General features: G+C 39.8%; 1 protein-coding gene across 7 annotated transcripts in view; it reads right to left on the bottom strand.

Moving 5' to 3' along the window:
• The window catches only part of TENM1 (teneurin transmembrane protein 1), an 823045-nt gene that overhangs the window by 76280 nt on the left and 724015 nt on the right, over positions 1-22750 (bottom strand). For 6 of the 7 annotated variants that reach the window (XM_052673651.1, XM_052673645.1, XM_052673646.1 and 3 more), the window contains 4 exons: positions 17605-17790; positions 16440-16463; positions 14055-14201; positions 3504-3720 (listed from right to left, as the gene is read on the bottom strand). In XM_052673651.1, the coding sequence (XP_052529611.1) occupies positions 3504-3720; positions 14055-14201; positions 16440-16463; positions 17605-17790 (574 nt within the window). The remainder of the gene's footprint in view (positions 1-3503; positions 3721-14054; positions 14202-16439; positions 16464-17604; positions 17791-22750) is intronic. The other variant, XM_052673650.1, reaches the window with a different exon arrangement.

A 22750-nucleotide genomic window follows, 5' to 3' on the forward strand; every position in this document is an offset into this window, starting at 1 on the left:
TATGGGTTATAGGTGGCCTAAAAAAAGTAGAATTTCTCTGTAAATGCTTCATGGTCATTCTGTGCGTAAAAGTGAGGAGCTCAGCTCTGTGACTCTCCGATCTCTGCCATGTAAATTGTTTGACATCTCTAATTTAAAATATAAACAGCAGTTTAAAATTCCAGATGCATTCTTTCACTGCTTGTAAAGCACTTCATTATTCCACCACCGTTCTGTCTTGCTCTGCTACTTCTTATTTGTTATTTTTCTGCTTTTGTTTAGTGTGTTGAGCTTCCAATATTCTCTGAGCACCTCAGGCTGAGACATTAAGCTCAGATGTGGAACTCCGTCAAGCAACGTGTGAATTCGCAAGTGTCACATTACCAGAAGATGTCATTTACTGCATTACATTTCTGATTAAAGCCTTCAATCAGAGAAATTAAGCTAAAGGCGAGCAAGGTACATTCATTTCTTCCTGCTGACAGTGTTGCTATAAGCAGCCTTTGAAGGGTAATTAATTCAGTACCATGCACTGGACCCCTTTTGTAGGCAATTTGCAGTGAGTCAAATAGCTTGCCAGCAGCATGCATTAAAAACTCTCAGCAAAGAAACAAGCCGAAAATCTTCCTGAGAAAGGAAGTTGATAAAACATTTTAATCCTCTACGCCATGCTACATGTAGTGGCTCAAAATCATTCCTGATGTAAGCTAGCACATTTCCATTTATTCAGAATGTGTCTCATCTGCCTTTCAGCATGTCACTGTTCAGGTTAGCAGCATGTCAAAAACCCTGCGCAAACGACACAACAAGAAAATGTATTTTTTGAAAACAATGAGTTCCTTAATACTAATTTTGGTCTGTGCACTGAACTAGAAGCCTAGTTTTTAAAAAATTAGATCTAATATAAAGTCTATGCTGCAAAAGGACAGACATCCCAGTAGTTGTCACAACTACTCATTTTAGTATGTCAGATGAAAATGCCAGGAATATGGCAGAGACCAAACACTTTCAGGCTTAAGGACAGAGATAATCTTTGCTGTTTTCTGATAGCTTTCCCTAAGCAATTCAACATGAAATCAGCATTATCTACAGTGAGATTCATGTAAACATCACCCACAGTACCCCTGACACACAATACAGTAATACATTTCACAATGTCGTTTTCATCAGAAGACTGAGAACATCAGTTTTCAGATAGAAGAAGAAATAGATATTTTTTCTGTAATCCTAATGATCCTCCTAATGATCTCGGAGACTTGGAAAAAGGAAAAAAAAAAAAAAAGCCAGTTAGGGCTTTGCAAAATTCTATATCTGAGCACCAGTGTGAATGGATGCCAATGCTCTGAAATAAATGAATCCTTACAGAACTTCTCCTTTAACCACTAATGCTACAAATACGGCATTGCAAATAGCCAAGAGTTAATATCATCTGCACAGACAGAACCTCTTCAGCAGTAGCCAAAAGGAGATTAGAAAACTCAAATATTCTTTGGTCTTCTATGGATATGGAGGATCACAGATTTTCGATGTATTTACAGTAGTAATAGTAATCTACCTATATTTTTTTTTGTTTTTTTTTTTTTTCCTATAATCTTAACTCCCAGGAGACAAACAGACACAGACGACAACCAGACTGACTATGTCAGGGGAAGATTCTGAACAGATACAGTGCTGCTAGGCTACTGCTTCCTTCTGAGATTTTGCTTATCCACGATCCTTAAGGAAAATTCTGGCAGTTTTTAATAATGTTTGACTTATGGATGAGCAATTTTTCAACAGCCTGGAAGACTTGGGGATCAAGTGAAGTGTAGACCGATGAACTCCTTAGGGTGGCCCATACATGGCAGATCACTGCTGACAAAATCCCAGAGACACGGTGCAGGGCAAATCTCGAGGCACTGCCCTAACTCTAAATGCAGAAGCAGTCCCATCAGAATCCCAAAGATCTCTGATCTCTCTACCAAGTGAGGAAATGATATCTGGGGTGTGTACAATGCACCAGCCCAACTACAAGTCACCTTCCTTTATATTATAAAGCCTGAAGTATGAAAACATGGCAAGGATGGGCTGCTGCTCACACACAGACCTTCAATGCTCTTCATTCTCCTAAAGCATACCAGACATTAGGGTAAAGAAATGAAACACTCAGGAAAAGCTTTTAAATCCAAGTTAAATCCCAACAATGATAGCTTTAAAAGATCAGTTCCTTATATCTACAAAAGCATAGTGATGGGATTACGTGCAATCTGGCTGCTAACATTTGCAATGCCACAGAACTCCATTCAGGCGACTTGAGTGCTAACCTCCTCTGTGAAAACACCTCATGGTGAGACACTTCCATGAGGAAAATCTTTCACTGGTGACTTGTGTTTTAAACTGCAGTCTGCTGCATGGCATGTACAGCCAGCCAAGGATCTTGTAGGGGGTGCGATGGCACTGTTCCATCAGTGCTGTACTCAGAAAGACCCATCTTTGTCAGGTGGTGCTCTTCACACAGTTCATTCTCATGCCCTATTGTTCTACATATTTATAACATCCTGTTTCGTTATTAATACTGATTAAACGTCTAGGTATTACAGATCAATAAAGACTCTGTTTACATATTTACTTTATTAATAATTAATAAAGTACAAAGACAAAGTGCACTGAATTTGTGTGCTGCTATGGAATGAAGTTGAGGTTGTAACCTAAGTGCTATTTACTGTGCTCTGAAAATAAAATAAAAAAATCTTATGCCCTTATTACTGGAACATGGTTTATCTAATGTATATGCCTAGTTGACAGGGTAATAGTTAGGTGATGTGGATGATTTGTAGATCTCTTTGTCAGCATGTAAGTTATAGCTTCCCAGGTGAACTACAGCATAAAAACTTATATGTCCCTATATATCAAATGCTCAAGAAAATGTGTGTTACTGGGTTTCTGAGCATGTAAGTGCTCCTCTTCTATTGCACGCTTTTCCTATTGAAGGGCAAGCCAATCTCCAAAACACTCAACAATCACACACTACTGTTTACATGACAGCATAAGAATAATCTGCAACACAAGATAGTTAACTTCATACTCTTTATGCATATGTAATTAAAAAAGCAAGTTTGTTAATTAGATAGCTAGATTATACATAAATAACTCACGTTGAATTTATTACTCTGAATACTAAACAAATTCTATCGAGTAGCATATATGAATTCAAGACATTTGTTTCCTGCCATTACGTGCATTTGCAGCACAAAGAGTTGAATGTCCCCTCACTTACTTTTCAAGTACTGATGGTTCACAGCAGTTCAGTCTTTTTAATAAGAATAGTAGAGTTACTGTGATGCTTTTTTAAGCTAGATGGGTAACAATGAGAATATGATAAGGAAGACCCACAGCTGTTGGGGCTTCAAAGTTTGCTACCTTTTAAAATACTTTTGGATTGTCAGTGAAGACTTCTCCATAATCTACATAGCACTTTCTCCTAGTCAAGTAACTTCCTTGCTGTTCTCAATATTCAGAGGCATTACATCTAGAATAAAACTCACCTGCTCTCAAATGAGATATCTCCTGGGATCACATGAGTGCTTTCCTTCCCAATAAGAAATCTGATTCGATCATAAAAGAGCCTTGGAGGATGCTGAGAAAAAGGCAGTTGGCTGTGTTGGATAAGGTCAAGGGGATCAGGCGAACCCTGGCAGAGAGGACTCACATAACAGTTGTTTTGCTGACAGCAATCGGGGTCTACGCAGTCTGTCAAGCCATCTGAAACAAAGAGAATAGAAAGTTCAGAGAACTGAGTGATTCTGAGAACAAAGCACAGCATTTACTACTGGAAAGCACAGGAGGTATTTAATCAATTGGAAGGCATGCTGATTATGATACATTCAAACTCAATAAAGCATTTATGTACATGCTTAATTCTGGGTAGGTGTTTCTCTCTAATTATTAACACTGTACCACCTCATAAAATCCCCACGTAACAATGACAAAATAGAAGTTACAAACCCAGTGTCCAGGGAAGAGTGGGACTGTAGAACAAACAGAAGAAAATCACTACACAATACTGCCACATGGAGCAGCTGATCTCTCTCACTGCCCCCTACTGTATGTTCACACCTGTGAAGGATGTACATTCACTAAGCAGGCTACAATAACAAGAAAATCTGAAATGTTATATAAGTTCCATGAGCATCCTTACTACAGTAGTAAAAAAAGATCCTTGTAGCAGTTTTCTAACTTCCATTTTAAGCCCTACGATAGCTTCAGATGTGCTTCAGGATGTTTGTTTTCATTTATTGGTTGCAATACTAACATGATCCCAAAAGGGCAGATTCATGACTACAGTCCTTTGGCAGTTGGTGATAAACAAATTCACACATCCATACAGGCTTTATCCCAGTGACCTGAATGGTGCAGTCTTCTCCATGGATGTATGCCCAAGGAAAGCAAATTTGGTGAGTGAAAACAAATCTGTTTCTCCTCCCTTCACTCCTCAAGCACGAAAAACTGAAGCAATAATTGATTTTTCAAAAATCTACATTTCTTCACGGAGAAACTTGCAGCTATATTCGAGGGTGACAGTAATTTACTTAAATGTCCAAATCTTATGATTAAAAGCAAAGTGAAGCACTGAAGTAAATCTAAATTAAACACCTAAATAAAACTTAAAATTGGGCCATCAGCATTTAATTGCTTCCATCAGCAGCCCAGACGTCCAAATTGCTTAAATTACATACTTCAGCAGAAACTGTCAGATTTAATAAGGTATGGTAAAATGTCCAACTATCCTCTTAAAAATCCATTTCGTGACTTATCAGTTGCTAACTTCCTTGGGTTGACAAACACTCTAATGCATATAAAGGAACAGTAAGGCTTCATATCCTTTAACCTTCAAAAAAGGCATCTCTTCTTTGTATTTTTAACAAGGTCAGCCTTGTAAGTGTGGAGTCATCATATCACTGCATGGATTTCCCTTGTGTTAAAACTGGAATGCTACAACATCAACGTACTGTCAGATATTTTCACTTCAAACTTTGACTTTTCCTGCTCTGTTTGTGCCGACACTTTTGTGCCTATAAAACCCTACCTCCTCAGGGCAAACTGCATTATCAAAGAAGCTGTTGTCATTTTGTCATTGACTTCAATGGGTGCAAGACCAGCTCTCAGACAACTCTGCTCTTTTCTCAACAGAGCTCACTGCACTATGTGAGTATTCAGTAAATAACAGCATAAAATATTCACTTTGAAAAGAAAGCAAAAGCTCTTCAACTGAACAAACAAGTATAATGAAATGGGCTTTCCTGAAAATCTTTGCCTGACCTTGAGCAAGGTAATTGTTTGGCTAAGCAAAAAATATTAACAAATCTCTGCTACTGCAGCTGGGAAATCAGATAGTGCAGGCTAGCTCTTGTGATGATGAGACAAGGGCAACTGTAGATAGCTATACAATAATCCGAGCCCCTCAGGTCTGGCAAAGCTGGCATAGCTACAGGTCAGCTCTTGCATATTCCCCCAGTCCTGGAATGCAACAGGCAACTGCTAGTAGTGGGAGAGGAGCTTCACAGGGCCATACTGAGCTTATTGACTTTGAGAGTAGCCTTATATTCAAGAAAACCTAAAAAGCTATTTAAATTTGCTGGGAAATCTGTTAGCTGAGATAATAAGAGATCTCCACTCTAAAGAAAGCCACACATGAAATAGAAGGAGAAGTAAACAATACGAGCCAAAGGAGAGAGTTTCAATATGCTCTCACGAAGGAAGAAAAAAAAAGGTATTTTTTGGGTTGAAAAGCAAACTTGGAATTGCAAGGAAAAAAAAACACCTATTCCTACTGCTTCCCCTTTCTTTGTCCAAAGTGAGTCATTCTATACTCTAAATATGAGAATTGAGCTGAAAAAAGCACCAAGTTTACCACTACCCCCTCCAAGACTGCAAATATTTGCAAGAATTCCACAAGACTTGAAAAGGCAACGAAGAAAGTAAAATCCCTTGCTTTTACTCTGTACTTTTGAAGAACCCTGCGTGGGCTCTGATGTGGCAGGCTGTGACCACTCAGGTCAGGTCTGTACTGGTGGAGCAGTTCCAGCAGTGACAGCTCTTCTTCAAGGAGCCCAGGCACTCCCTGCAAGGCACAAGTTGCTGTGTACCTGGGAAATGTGAAAAACATTGGTCTGGCAGAACGAGTACCAATCATTAAAAAGACATGCTTATTCCAGAATAAGTATCTGTGGGGAAGCTATTTTGGAGTAATTTATTCTGCTGTAGCTCCTCTGATTAATTTTTTCCTTGTCAACAAGCCATTCAATGTGGGAACTGAGCTGACCTAATTCTCTCACTTATGCAAGAGGCAAAAGTGGAAATTCTCAGAACTATTAGAATCTGAAGATTTGCTTAGAAAATAAACAGCTAAAAAGGCAACAATTAAATTCTTTACAATTGCTTTCTCTAATAGAATCCTCATTCTTTTTTGCATTGGTCAACAGCTGACGCCTGGCAACAAGCACTTGGCATTCATGCTGTGTACTTAAAGAAAGCAGGCAAAGGGAAAACTGCTTTCTGTTTTCCAAGCAGAATCAGTTGTCATCTGTTCTTTACAAACTGACCATTCTATAAGCCCATACAGATTCTGCTAATGGTGTTATTTTGGCTTGAATTACACGTATTTGGTTTCATTTCCTTCTCCAGGGTTTCAGGGCTGTGAAAGGGGTGGGTTTCCCACTAGGAAGGGTGTGAAGTTGCGGAAGCCTATCAGAATAACCCAAGGTGGCATTTGAACTAACAGCACAACAAATGGATACAGAGTTTGTATTGAAGATTTTTTAACTATAATAGTTTTAAATAATGCAACATTTAGCTTTTTTTTTTTTTTTTTTTTTTTTTTTTCCCCCAAACAAACAGAATTTAGGAAGTTGAATCTTCTTCCATAATAGTGAAATCAATTTCTTACACTTTGCTGAAGTAAAATAATAAAACATCTACTTTGGGGCCAATTTGGAACTCTTATGCAAAATAAATTGTTTCTTCCACTTAAAGCTCATTAGTCTTCTGCTTTAATAATAATAAAAAAAACCCATATATATATATATCCTACAAATATAAATTCAGAAATCAAACATTTAATTTTGAATAAATCCACATGAAATATTCTATGATTTCTGAGCAGAAGCTTTTGAACAAAAATTATTGAGGACATTTTGTTCCAGTCTTCTCTTACACGTAGCTTGCCTTATTTGGATCTAGTGGCACAGAGAAATGAAGGCTGACTTTCCTCAGCTTAAGCCTCCACTTACACACATTTCATAAATCAGAAATTTCTGTCTCCTGCAAAGGTTTTCTTTAGCCATCTTCTTGTCATTTACTACCATAATTCAGCATCATACCCAATAAAAGGAATTAGCAAATGCATGTTTAGATACTGTTCTCAACAAGTCAATCCTATTTAAACAGATTTTTAATCCATGGGAATAACACGGGAAAAAAATATCTCACTTATAAACTCATTCATTTGGAAATAGCAGACACACATAATTTTCAGTACTCAACCAATGGTCACAGTTGTTTGTGCTTTTTTTTTGTGTGTGTGTGCTAAGTTTTCAGATCAGGAACAAACTATTAAAAAACTTAGCGTGTTAAGAAAACAGCAGGGTTTCTATTAGATCTCAGGAGACAAAGGTAAGGAGTATGAACAAACCACTGCAAACAGCAGAAACTGTAATTCATACAGCAGGGGACTCTGTATACTGGAGTTTTTATTGTCAATTACAAACAGTGCGTCACAGCATAGGTGTAGGCTAGGATGTATTACAGGGGTGTAAATGACTCTAGTTTGCTATTAGCATTTTCAAATTTATCTGACATAAAAGGCAGTCAGGGACCTTCACAGTGCAGTACAGATTATATAACAAAGTGATTCAGATTTTGGTGAGACAAATTTCAAATTCGAGAGGTGGCAAGAATTACATGTTCACAACTTCCAGGCATTTTGCTTTGTATGCAAAAGGTAATTATAGACCTTTCTTTAAAAAAAAAAAAAAAAAGTAAATAAACTAGGCAGTCAAAATACTTCTAACATTATTGCTAAAACAGAATCCACAAAGACCAACTTGAGGATAAAAAGTGCTTCATGGCACTCTTAAATAATTTAAGCAACTTCAAAGAGAAGGCAGAGCATGCCAAAACAAGCTGTTCTGTTCTCAGCCTCACCACTCCTCTCTGTGCTGCTGTAGCAGTGCTAGGATGAGGTTTGCTCATTTCCTTGCTGGGAGAAGGATCCCTTCAGGAAGTGTTCAGTAAGGAATAACATTAATATTTATTGTGTCGGAAGTTTGTGTCAATGGAATCACACAATGTTGTTCAACAAAAAAAGAAAACAATGCATTTTCTTGCTTACACAAGTATTTTGTACTCAATATGATGGAAAAAAATACATAAATGTGATGAAATTAATTCCTTCTCACCTCTTTCATACTGCAGCCACTGAGGGTTCTGTGTGTGCTGAGTACAGCACACTCTGTAATGTATGGATTATGCAGCAATCTCTCTTCTACATGGAGGAGCACCCTCAGCACCTGCCTAACTTGGGAATGAAGCTATGGACCCTCCTCTTTACTTCCCAGCAATATAACTATTTCCTTGTCAGGTTTGAGAGAATGCTTCACAATAACTGTATTTTATATAGTTTGTATTTGAGCACGTAATCTGTATTAACAGCTCAAGAAGATACAGTAATGGTTGGAAAACAAAAAGGTACATTGTCAGCTGAGGTGACATCTCACTTGTTAACATAAAATCCAATAGCAAGACCACGGAACAAGTGAAATATTTCAGGCACGGCATTCACATCTCCATGCCACCTACTTTTAAACTCTTGGCTTTGTGAATCTTTCCATAAACCCCTGAATTACTTTCAATTTGTGTTGCAACAACATGATGCTGAAAATGTATCGGTGTTCACAATTGGTTTCCAGGTGGCAGAATACCATGAAGACATTGGAGAGGCACTGGGAAGGTCACTGAGAAGGAAGCAAAGAACAAAGCAGTTCCCACTGCAGCACTGGTCCCTTCCCCAGCTCAATAATGCAAAGCGCAGTAACTTTCACCACAGCTTCTTTTCTATTAAACCACTCAGAGGTTTTATTGGCTGGATATGGAAATGCCAAATTCAATTGGATTCTACTTCCCACATTACTAGGCTACTGCAGATTTTAATAATCTGTCCCCATTATCAAATGCTGCCAAGCAAAATGCAAATAGTAATAAAAATTGCAATTCTTCTGCTTTAAAGTTCAAAGAGCACAGTTCTCATCTCTTCGAGCCTTTTCATACATGGAGAAGGCACTGCTAATGTTCTCTATTTAGGTTTGAAGTTTTGTGTTTACTGTGAAAACCAGAATGCTGCACGTAGCAGCCTGTATGCTCATACATGCATACACATGTACACAGGGATACTCCCAAACACATGGACCAAGAGACATATGTGCTCACTCGCATGAAAATCAAGACCATCCCCAAACAGTGTACTGTATTTAATACAAACAGCACCAGTGCCCTTTGCTTTCTCTGCTGCAGTGACCCAGTGGTGCCTGTGTAAGTGCTCTCATTCTCCATACCAATCCTGATGAGGGCAAGGCAGGGATGGAGCTCTGAGAACAAACCTCCAGAACATTTTCACAGAAAGCAAAATGAGCTGCAAGTTTATCCCTTCAGTAAACAGATTTTGTTCGCTGAACTCCTTATTCACAACAGTGTAAAAAACTCAATGCTGAAATTCCCAGGTCTTGAGGGATTTGAGCTTTTCAGTAATTAAACTCATGTAGTCAATTGTCCAACACTTTCGTTGTTTGTGAAGAAAAATCCACAGGAGTCTTCAACTTACATTTGCTTTCTTTTACAGATTTCAAATAAGCTTTAAACAATGCCTGTGCCAACTTGTTTCACCACAGGCTCAGTTAAGCCCAATTAGGGTTGCCAGGAATCTGGGTGAAGTGGATCAAAGAGGAACTTTGGAAGAGACCAGGCAGCAGCAACGTTAATGAGACTTATTTGTAACGCATTAATCCAAACATCTCCCCAAATTTCAGCTGTAATACGTAGAATGCAGCAAAGAGTGAGGCTGTTAACTGAGAACACTGCTGTTGTGTAAGGACATTGGAAACTCAACATTATGTCCCAGGAAAGGCTGTTCAGTGCTCTGTTCAATGGGCAGGAGTATTGTTTGGCCTTCCACACGCAGCAGAGTGCAAATACATCATATTTTCAGAAAAAAGCATCCCTGGGGAGCCCTCGCTGCTCAGCAACAGCAAAAACCATTCCCATCAGTATTATTTATATTGTGTAATAATAGCATATTACTTATATACAGACTCAATATCCCTGTGACAGATAGGTTATTAAAATACCAATGGATGGGTCAGGAATACATCAATATTTTAGCAGCGATGGCTATCTACCAAAGGCTGTGCTGACTCACGTGTTTTCTTGTGCTTGGAAAAGCCTGGAGAATGCTACAGTAACTGTCTGAAGTGACTGAAGGGGTATTTGGAAGGGAATTCAATGCTTGCAGTAAATAGCATTTTCCTTAAAAACAAACAGTCAAGATTGATCCAGGAAAGAAAAAAAAATGATGAAAAGTGATCCAAGAAAATTTAAAACAGAGATCAGTATCAAAGGAATTCAAGGGAATGACAGGCTGTATCTTTGAGGTTGTAACGATGACCCACATGTGCAGCAGCAAGGTAAGCACAGGTAAGAAGAGCAGAAGAGTGTCTGGCAAGCTGGTGGTGGGATGGTGCCCAGCTCTTCACACATCCCAGCACTCAGGCTCTGCAGCCATGGGACACTGATGCTCACCTTTGGAGCTACCAAAGCTTCCAAAGAGAGTAGAAGACAATGGCAGGACAAGAGAAAATGACCTGCTCAAAGGAGCAGAATGCTCATCTTATAAATTGAAAATGAAATCATGTCAGTCATGATAACAAAAGAGTGAGAAAAAGAAATGGGGAACTTGCAATGCTGAGGAAATCTGCAGCAGGGGAAAGGCACACCCCACTGTAAAGGACGTCTTGACGTCTTGCTGTTATTTAATGGACATCACTGTGCTAACAGACTGCAGATGTACTCCACAAGAGCAAGTGCAAACCATGTCGTTGCACATCTGTTATAATGCTAAGACCTTTCCAGTGGTATTTATAGTGATATTTGAACAGGTAAACATGCCCTTAACTCTGCAAGGAGAGAAAAGCTAACAGAGAGTGATGAGAAGGAACAGTACAGCTCTGATACAGTCAGGGTGTGAGTACTGAGCATACTAACAGAGCTCTAAAAGAAACATCTCCCTGAAGATGGGTCTGCATGTGTTTAACTTCACCATCAGGAACAACTGCCCTGGTGTGGAACTCAGTGTTTCAGTGCCTGCAGAGCTGGGATGCACATGAGCACACTTGTGGCTTGCCTTTAATATAGCAGGTCTTACAAAAACAGTTCAAGGCTTCCTCCTCCCTAAAACTTCTGTGCCATTGCTACAGATCACATATATAATATATATAATATATAATGCTAATACTTCTTCACGCCTAACAAATGAGATTATTTAATCTCTGAAGATGGAATCACTTAAACTCTTCCATTTTTATAATAAAATATTTTTTTCTACCACGTATTTTGATATAGTAACAATGTCAGGTTTTCAGTCTCAGAAAGTACTATATAATAAATCTACACAAAATTATCATGCTGAGCAACTGCAAATTTGAAGTTGTTGAAAGTACTGAAATTACAGTTTGTTTGAAATAGCATTTGTCCAATGCTACCACAGATTTGGTTGTAACTTCCTTCTAAAGACTCGAAGCACGAAACACCTCATAACAGCTGATACAAAAATGCTTGATTTAAACATGACTGCAATAAATAAGACCTTTTCTAGATAAGAATACCATAATTTGGACTATGCATGGCACTAAATTAGGTCTGGAGCACAATCTTTTAGGCTACGTGTTGCTGCCTGTATGTGATCCTATCATAACTGACTGCTTACAAAGTGACTACCTGCCAGCTGAACTTTGGCAACTTGAATAAGTGCACACTCTTAGCATACCACAACTGCAGGCAAAAACTTAATAGGCTCCACCTTTATGAGCCTAAACCTGTTATGTAGCCTGATGGATGGGAACTCATCATGCCACCATAATGATCTCATAGTCTAAGGCATAACCTCATGGCGTGAGGAACTTAGCAGATAATGTCACAACTCCTTCCCAATTTTGTTTTTATGGTTACAGAAGTACACAAACCATGAAACAATAGCAATCAGCTTCTGATTTCATGTAAAATTAAAACTGGTATAGCTCTAATGACTGTAGGGATATTTTTCTAATTTATGTTTGTCCAGATCAGGTCCCATGAATTTCACATATAAAGAGAAGTGGGTTTAATATGTAGATATTCTTTCCTTTTCTTATATAATATTGATTGTGAAGAAAACTTAATTACATTTAGCCCATCTGTACTAGCCAAATTAATTAAATATTTCTCTCTGTACTTATCTCTAATTGTAACGTCAACAGAGCTGTCCTAGTACATGTTATGTTACCATTAAAAAAGAAAAAGAAAATTACTTTTAAAACCTGCAGTGAAATGATGTTAAGTGTCTGCCTTAAACTGACAAATTCAAGGAGATTTAGAGTTAAGACTGCCAACTCTTTCAATAACTCACCTTTACTGCTGAATATAAAGCATAGAAAATCACAATACAGCACAGTTTATACGGAGCCAGTTCAGAGTGTATCAGAAAATGCTTTACATACATTACAGGGAAAACAGGATTTTTGTGGGCAGATTTAAGAATGTACACGAGTGAGTCAGAGGCTCGGACAGCAGGGGAGAGCACCGGACAGATGGGAAAGCAGGCGGGGGGCAGCGATCCCAGCTGTGGGACCTTGTGTAAGAGAGATGCACACTAGCATAGAGGAGCAGAGAGAGTGGGCAGAGACATGGTTGTCAGTGCTCTTGGAAATAAGGTAAAAAAGGAAGGATGAGAGAGGTATAAGGCGAATTTGAATGGGATTCAGAAATGAGGAAGCCTTTGCCAAAGGACAGCATGGTCTTAGAGACCACAGGATACAAAATCAGAAGGTCTCAAAATATATCTGTAAATGAGGAATCAGCACTGAGTCACAGTGTTTCTATTGAGGTCCCACAGTGACCTCAGTTCTTGGCTCTCAATCAAGTTTAATTTATCAATGACCTGGAAGAAAATAGATAATTATTATACTAAGTTCTGATACAACGTTGAGGCACGAGATCTCTCCCAAGATACTGAGATGTATAATAATATGCATCCCAGTAGAAAGTCTTAGGAAGAACACAACCATATTTGGGGCAGATGCATTCACAGTCTGACCAAGAAACCTATTCAGCTCCAGGTACAGGGTGAGCCAATGGGGACAAATAAAAGCAGAGGAAGCAACAGTCCTCCTTGACTGTCTAGTAAACCAAGTGTTCCTAAAAAGATAGCAACAGCATTTTGAGAACAACCTGTGAGGAATACTGCTGCTGTTCTGGAAAGCCTGAAATAAAGACTGGATGTTTTTGTTGGAAAAAAAAAACAACGCTGCTTCCTGAGAGGGAGCGTTCTGTAGCCAGAGATCCTCATCACCAGTCAAATGAGTCAACTTTTTTTCCCACAATACTCGGCCTGGTATCGCAAAGAACATATCAGAAACAGTTGCACTGCTTCCAAGAGCAACAGAGGGTTTTTCATTGGGGTAACCATTCACTGATGAAAGAAAGGAAGAAAGGTGAAAGAAATTACTCATTAAAAGATTTTTTTTTTTTTTTTTAAATATATTATAGAAAATACCCAAGTAAAAATACCCTTAGGATGGTAGGTATGGCACATACATAAATTCTGCCTTGGAGAACGTCTAACAAAAAGGTCTATTCTGTCACTGCATTGATGAAGTCTGTAGAGCAACTGTCTCGAGTAAACAAACAAAACATTGATATTTTGTGATGAAAAGTAAAACATACAGCAAAACTATAGATTCAAATGGGAATCGAGGATGTGACAAATAAACAGAGCCATGAATTATGTATCATACCTCCGTCATTGTCCAGGTTATCCCCACACACCATTTCCATGACAACGTTACATCCTGAGCCGCTCCAGCCCACTTGACAGACACAGTGCCATCCGTTCTGATCAAGAGTACACCTGCCATTTCCATAACAGAGACCTGGGCAGCCATCTATTGAAGAAAAAAAGAAAAAGTGAAAAAAGAAACAATCGTTGAGGAGTTTTTTTTCTCTTCCTGTAAAGTTGCAATTATTCAACGACATTCTTCAATCCTTGCTGCCTAAAAAAGAGAGCAATACAGCTCCTTTGCATGACATTCATACTCTTGGCTGAATATGGAAAAATACCTGTACTTATCCCTACTTATACTTGCCCAGGAATCATTTGTCATTGAGGAGTGAGGATTTTTTTAGTGTGCAACTTTTTGTGCACAGGCAAAAGTGAATAAATGTGTAAGAAGTTACTTAACAGCCTGCTGTGTCAATCTCTTTCTCTACACATAGAAAAAAATGTTGTGTACCAGGAAATGTATATACATACTCAATGTTTATATCAAAGGTATACATGAGAAATATTTTTAAATGACAAACTGGCATTTTTGGACATAATCCTATATGCTGCAGGGAAACAAGGTGATCTATTTATTCTGATTGTAAAGACTGAGCTGAATGTGAAAAAGCCTGTCTGGTTTATTCTACTACACAATGACTTTCCACAGAAGGAAAATGAGGCAGCGTTTCCCTTCAATGTCTATTTCTACCTCTTTCAATGAGCTGATTCAAATGTGACAAACAGTTGCCCTTTAGTGGTGCTGGTTCTAGATAAAAACTGGAGCAGCGATTGCAGTATCCCCTGGATTATATGCTTGTAAACTCTGAATCAATAGCAATTTGGACATTCTCATCTAGACCTCTTGCCTATAAAAGTAACTGAGTAACTGTCTCTTGGATTCATACTCACATGTCCATCTGCTTGCATAGTCTAGTGCCAGCTCAGACATTTGTCAAATCCTTGCCCTATCATGCATGGAGCCAAAGGAAAATGAATAAAGCCCAGCAATAAGATTAACAGTGCAAGCAGCATCCTTTCTAAGAGGGCTCCAGTTTACCAGCGTGAATTTAGAGGATTTCAATGCTCTCTTGTATTTGAGAGTGAATATCAGCATTTAAGTATTACCAGAGAGAATTTCTTTTGAGGACAAGGAAGAAAGAAAAGGCCTCAGGCTTGGGAGAGGCTGACTGGAGAATGCCTATAACTGGTCTGGCAGATGTGACTTAAAGGCCGAATGCAGCATGTCTCCTAACAACCTTACACCAGACACATCATCTTTCTCCTCCCCCCTTCTCTGGACAGTTTATCAATCACAGCTGGAAAGAGAGAGGAGAGTCTGAGTCTCTCGCTAGGAGGAACTGAAGACAGGTGGCATGGTTTTCTCACATTGGAACTCACTGCTCTAAAATAGTTCGAGGTTGGCAACCACCAGACATACTGTAAAACCCAATTATTTGTCTTTTTGTGAGCTGGGGGAAAGGACAGGATTTGCGAGGGGATGTTTTTCCACTTCAATTTACCATCCTACTGAGTTAATTCATGTCTTGTACACGATTATATTTTGCTGTTGTGTATGGTTATTGTCTAAGACTATAAATGTAATCAAATGAATGCTTACATGTTTTTATTATCATCATCTAATTCTGAAGAAATGAAATAACAAATAGATACCAAGCACTCAGCTCTTTCTGGAATATTGGTTAGTTTGATATTTCAGCTCGGGGCAGATCTGTAAGGGGCAGTGTGCATCACTGCTCTGCACAGCAGGGCTAGGACTGAGGGACTGCAGCCAAGCACGGGAAGGCACTCACACTCCCACGACCAAGCAGGACCTGAGGCAAGGCGTGGGAATCAGATGAACAAAACAACACAAAATTTAACCCTTGTATCAAGCGATTTGAAGAGAACTCTATCACGCATCTAGCCAAGACAGCTTTTATAAACAGGTCCCTCTCTATCAAACAAAACGGGCAAAAAAATAAAAATATTTTCTTCTCACAGAAGACAGGATCAAATTTTTCCAGCAAGTCCTCTGCTACTTTGCAATGGCAAGAAAGAACAAAGATCTGACTTACGTAGCAGCACATCAGATGTCTGCATGAATAATGTGCACGCTGCTATAACTTTGCAAATGAGCTGAGTACATTATTTGCATAATCTGCACAAAACTGCACAAAGTCTGCATATTTTTCTGTAAATCTCTCTTTGTATATACATATATCTCTGTGAACAAATATTTGATCTGTTTTGGCAACTTAACAGTACAGAAGCTCAGACAAAACATATAACACAACACTTAATTCCCAATACTTTTGTATCTTTTCATTATTCTTTTGCAATGCTGATAGGAAAAACTTACCTCGAACTGCATCTAAGTAGTGAGCTTAAAAAAGAAAAGAACAAAACTGAGATGGATTGAACTTCTGTACCAATATGAAAAAGACAGAAAGCGTTTGCTTATGGCTTGCCACCTGTTGGTTAGACATAAAGTGCCTCCCTTCTACTGCAATCATATCTATTCCTACCACTGTGATCAAAGCATGCTGCGCTTGTGATTGTTCTCCATTTGATGACAAGCATGCAGAGGAAGCTTGGGCCACGTGTGCAGTGCCTACACTGCGAGTAAGAGTGATGCAAAGCTTTACTTCTCTTTGTTATTATGTTTGTCCTGTCTGGATTTGCTCTACACAATCTCTGATAATGTAAGCCGTTCCTTCTTCGCGTATCTAAAAGCAGATTTAGCAAATCTGATGTAGTAAACTCTAGAGTCAGTGAATTAATTGTCTTAATTATTAATTATCTTAAAATTATCAAGATAAAGATTAAACATTCTACTGTATTCAGGAAGAAAACATGAAAGCTCACACTGTTTACTTCTGAAAATTAGATACGCTATGCTTATAAACAATTAAAATGTTTATGAATAATATTGCTCTGAGACATTTTAGGTTGAAACACTGTTAGATTTTCTCAAAATAACCTTTTGCATTTCAGTAAACATATAACTATTACATTTCTACAGCAGAGAAATGACTTCTGAAAAGATCTGAGAGTATTGCATTTACTAGAAATACTGTTAGAACCCAGCTACAGGAAAAAAAAACCTCTAGAACAAAGTAAAACGTGTGAATCCTCAAATGCTGTGGCAAGAGACAGTGCAAGAATTACTTAAGCTGAACAACAGCTTCATCCCTAACACCTCAAATTCTCAAAATCAACACTTTCTCAAAACCTTATTTTATCCATGACTCAAAGTTCATGCGCAACTTAGAGATAAGCAGGGACCTACACAACTATGCTTTGTGTGTGTGGTTGTTTTTGTTTTTTGGTTTTCTTTTTTAAAGTTAATTCTTTGGTGCTATTTCCTCTAAATAGAGTACTGTGCTGTTGCCATTCTGTGAATGCCATTCTGATTGCTGGCTCTGCGTTTTTCTAAAACGTGAGTCCTGATGGCCCTGGCAGATCTTTGCGAAACTGGTTAAAACGTCATTCATTTTATTTACAGAGGTACAAATCCCCCTTACCAATGGTGCAGTGGTCCCCTTCCCATCCGGGGCTGCACTCACACTTCCCATCTTTGCACTGCCCGTGCTCAGCGCAGTGGGAATGGCAGGTGCGCTCCTCACAGGTGGGTCCCACCCAGCCCTCCTCACACTGGCAGATTCCTCTCGAACACACACCGTGGCTGCCGCAGTCCAGGGTACACAGCTCTGCACAGGAATACAGAAACACATCACGTGAAAGAGCAACTTCACACCGCAGGTGGACTTTGCGCTGATGCTAAATGCAATCACTTCTATCCTAACAGCGATCAAACATGGGATTCTGTCACCTAGCACAGACCTCACACAACGTGGCTGCATCCTTCTTTAACAGCTTGTATTGGACTAGAGACTATAGTGATGGCTTTGCTCATGGGGGAGCAGTGGGTCCGAATCAGATGCTAGTGACACAACAGTCCATGTCCTTTGGCTGATTTCAGCTGAGAACATGTCATAACTGTTGGGCTGTGCAGGCTGGAGAAGCCTAATGGGAGGCTGTGAGAAGGAAGGAGACAGAATCCTTAGTGGGATCTGTTGTGACAGGACAAGGGGTAAATGGTTTCAAACAAGAAGAGAGGAGCTTTAGATTGGATATAAGGAAGAAGTTTAATGGAATAAAGGCAGTTTATGGTGGTGCTCCATTTCTGGAGACACTCAAGGTCAGGCTGGACCGGGCTGCGAGCACATGATGGAGCTATAGTGTCCCTGTTCAGTGCAGGAAGTTGGACTAGCTGACCTTTAAAGGCCCCTTCCAAGTCAATTTATTCTATAAATCTATGATAGTCATGCCCACGGGCTCATTTCTGAAATTTGTTATAAACTCAAACATTGTGTGTGGGATGAGCTAAAGGATAAAGTGGCGTTCTAAACACACAAAAGCAAACCAGCCTTTGATCCATACAGATGTTTGCAGTGGAGGTAAAATGGCCTTCCCTTGCAGTACAGTGAACCAGCAAGAAGCCAGCACAGAAAGAAGGGGAGCCTGCATCCCAATCCACTGAAGCTATCACAGCTCTGCCTGGTTCGGAGAGAGCTTTCAAGGTTTAAGTCTCTCTCCTATTTCATTTTTTTTTCTTTCCCTTCCTTCCTTCCTCTCATGAGTCAACTGTTAAAAACCAGAGGAACTGTCTCAGGAAGGCAGGAGCACCTCCTGCACTTTGCTCCAAACAATTCCTCCACCTGGGCGCTGGGGAACGCACAGTGAATTGGAATGGAAGTCCTGAACTGCTTCAATACATCAAAATATGCCAATTGCAATTCTGCTTCCACTTAGACTAAAGTTATTCTGTGAAAAGAATGGCTTCATTATAGGGGTTCTGTGCAGTTTGATTTTATTTAGAATAATTAGTGTCAGGAGACAGAATTTGCTTGTTATTCGGCAATTAACCTGCCACAGAAATGTTTCCTCCTTTTTCTTCTCGGAGAGCAGCTGATAGCACAAGTGTGAGCCAAGTAACCATGCCTGCTCCGATTTCAAATGTCAATGTTACATATTTAGTTGTGGGAAGATTTTTCCCTTGACAGATCTTAAATAGTGATCATTTATATCCTGGAACTATTGTATATAAACATGCTTAAAAGCATTTGTAGCGATAAATGCTGTCACTGAACATGCCAAGCCAAGTTTTTAAAGTTTAAATTGAAATCTGATCAATTCCAATCATTTTAACATAACAAGAAAAGCAGCACAGAAACTGAACCACGCTGAGACCAATGTGCCTGGGATGCAATTCGAGTTAGATTTCAGCCCTTATTTGCTCTCGTCAACAGCCTGCATGATGCACAGAGTGCAATTGAAAGGAATGGTGAGTGACAAACTGTGGCAGAGTGAGGTCAAACTCAAAACCACCTTCAGAACCTGGAGGTGTGGTAAAGAACAATGAAAGATGCAATGAAAGCAATTGCAAAGTGCTGTGCCTGAGGAACTCAAAACCAACTACATAAAAAATAATTAATTTTTCTATTCAGACAGGGTCTTGAGTTATATTGGAGAGCAAAATAAACACAATTATCTGTTGCTACTCTCACAAAAAGAGAAAATTGTACGTCCTTTTGTATGTAAGACCAGAAAAGAGACTGCTCTGCCAAATTCAACTGCAAAGATGCCTCAAATGAAAAACTCTGCTGAAGCTGGGGAATTATTCTTTAGAAAGACTTGATTGCTACCTGCTGATCGTGTATTAATCTAATGCTTCATGCTTCGGGCTGCCTGCCTTGCAGGTTCTGGGCAGGATTTCTTCCCTGTCACCACATGATTTGGTTTGACTTCTTTGCTTGGCTACTTGATCCTTGGAGAGCTGGGATACTGCTCAGGGGGCGCTGGATTGCAGTGGAGAGCCTCCTTTGTTACTTCTTTGGTATTAGAGTCACTCAAATACTTTTTGGTCCTGTGATCAGGGATCACAAAAGTGATCATGGCATCCATCTACCTTCTGATCATAGGACCATCAGGTATCACAAAAGCATCCCCCCTGCCCCTCAGCCAGCCCGAGGACAACTGGCATTTCTTTCACTTACCTTTATACCATGGGGCACAGGCAAACTCCTGAGAATTAAATCCAATGAATCACCTGCTACTTCAAGGATTTAGGCTGCTGGAGGGATGCCTTTGATCTCTCCTGATCTCCCTGTAGTTCATTATAATTATAGTGCTTGCTATTTTACTTTAAGTGGCATAGATTGTTAAGAGGATTTTAAGAAATATTCCGTGGCTTACACTATGCTGGGATAAGTGGAGCATAGAAGGGTTTTTTTTTTTTTTTTTTAACTCTTCTGGATTGAGTGCCTACTAGTTTTTGCAGATGTGGTACTGTTTTAGCTCAACCAATGCCAAAACTCCAGAGACTATTCTAGGAACACACAAGAGAGCCCACGGCAGTGTAGGCTGGAAAGGTTGAAGTGGAGAAACTAGGTGATACACAGAGCTTCTGATCTTGTCAGCAGCTCAGGCAGCCTTCCTCCTCTTCTCTAACTGTAAATAAAACAAAGAACCAGCTGTGGAAAACCTTGAACACATTCTCATACACGGCATGACTTCCTTCTGCTTGTCTACCCCACAGAGTCTGATCTCGACATCTGCATCCTCCAAAGAAACAAAGAAATAGCAGGGGGAGGAAATGTAGGCACAACTCTACTGCTGGGATGTAGAATTTGAGTATATTCCCACTTTACAACCTAAGGAAATAGACCCTAAAATAATGGACACTTTTCCATTGTTTTCTCCATGTTTCCAGCCTCTTTTATCTATTTCACACAACGAATAAAATATTTATACACTATTTAAGCACATTAATATAATTAGATTAATAAAGTGGAAACAAAGAATACCCTAGGCCAGACATAAATGCTGTAAGCACCAGATTAGAAAGAAAAACAAAGTCCTTGTTTTTCTGTTTGGACCACACACCTTCCCCAGTAGCAGTCATCTAACTGCTCAGCCCACTCATCCTTTATGGCCATGAGGCCAATTTTAGGAGCTGTTTCAATGATTTAATGTGAGGCTTCAGAAACACTGTTTAATGTGTTTATGTGGTCTTCTCAAAAGCAAATCCCAGACTCTTCCCAGACCTCTCATGCAAAGCAAGGGAAATCAAGCCTAACACTTCTTTTTATAATGTGATAGTACACACAGATTCAATTTGCAGTTAATTCAAACAACTAAGATTAAAGAAAAGAACGGTCAGTTTAATTTGTCCTCTTTTTAAATGCAAAACAATTCCTAGTTCCGTCTGTGGGTAAACAATGATGGATGACATCTATCTGGACTTCTACAAAGTCTCTGACATGGTTCCTCATCACATTCTTCTCTTTAAATTGGAGAGGTGTGGATTTGAAGGATGGACTGGTCGATGGATTAGGAAGGAACCAGCTGGCTCGATACTGGCAAAGGGTTGTGATCAAAGGTTCTGTGCCAGGGTGGAGGCTGGTCACAAGCAGTATCCCTCAGGGATTGGTGCTCTTCAATATCTTCATCAATGACAAAGATGTTGACACTGAGTGCACCCTCAGGGAGTCTGCAGATGACATCATGCTGAGCGGTGCAATCGATACATTGGAAGGAAGGGAAGCCATCCAGAGGGACCTGGACAGGCTGGAGAAGTGGGTCCATGAGAACATAATCAGGTTCAGTAAGGCCGAGTGCAGGGTGTTGCACTTGAGCTGGGGCAATCCCAAGTGCTTACAGAGAATGGGCAAAGAACCCCTTGAGAGCAGCCCTGTGGAGAAGGACTTGGAGGTTCTGGTGGATGAGAAGTTGGATATGAGCCAGCAGTGCGAGCCTGGAGCCCGGAAGGCCAACTGTGTTCTGGGCTGCATTAAAAAAGGGATCATTGTGGTCCTTTCCAACCCAGGCCATTGTATGATTCTATGATTCTACGAAGTACAGAAATATCAGCACAGTAAGAAATCACATTAGCATTTGTGTTTGCACCATGGGAGGGTTTCCACAGCACGACTAAATGAGACACTGAGTAGACAGTGATCAAATGGGAAATGAAGTAACAACCTGAAATAGACAAATGGCTTAAAACAAGTCTGATGTAAGAATTCAGAAAGTACAGAAGTCCTCAAGTCAGTTGTCATCCAAGTTGTTGGCACATCCTCCTCCTTCCACAGCAGTTGGCCTTACAGGATTCAGAAGCACCCCAAAATGCAGTGAATGCTCAGGAAGGAGCCAGCAGAGCAAGGCATGGCTTTGAGATGTGTGTAGACACAGTAGCCAAGCCAGAGATCTTACCTGTATGTGAATCAGTAGTTACACCCCCCTCTTCTCCATCCATCTCCTGGGTCTGTGTCCCTGGTCTTATCTGGAGCTTATCTGAAACTGGTGAGCTCACTCAGAACATCAAACTGGCAGATCATTGTTCACTTTATCATCCTAGATTAATACCCGACAGCTTGCTGAGCTAAATCAGCCCGCTGAGGGATAAGAGGAGCAATGTGGGCAGGGTAAAGGAGGAGATGCAGAGCCCAGCCTGTCTGGAGCTGTCCTGAGGAGCCACAGTCTTCGTCCCAAGGGAAAGTGACACATATTAGGTAACAAGGGAGGCAGATGACAGGAGGATACATTTTATATTAGAGAAGTGGACTTTGGGGAATATTTATTATAATATTCTGAAGCCTTTAGTTG

Source organism: Tympanuchus pallidicinctus, unplaced genomic scaffold (genome assembly GCF_026119805.1).
Source record: "Tympanuchus pallidicinctus isolate F22 unplaced genomic scaffold, pur_lepc_1.0 scaffold13, whole genome shotgun sequence".
NCBI classification, from domain to species: Eukaryota; Metazoa; Chordata; class Aves; order Galliformes; family Phasianidae; genus Tympanuchus; species Tympanuchus pallidicinctus.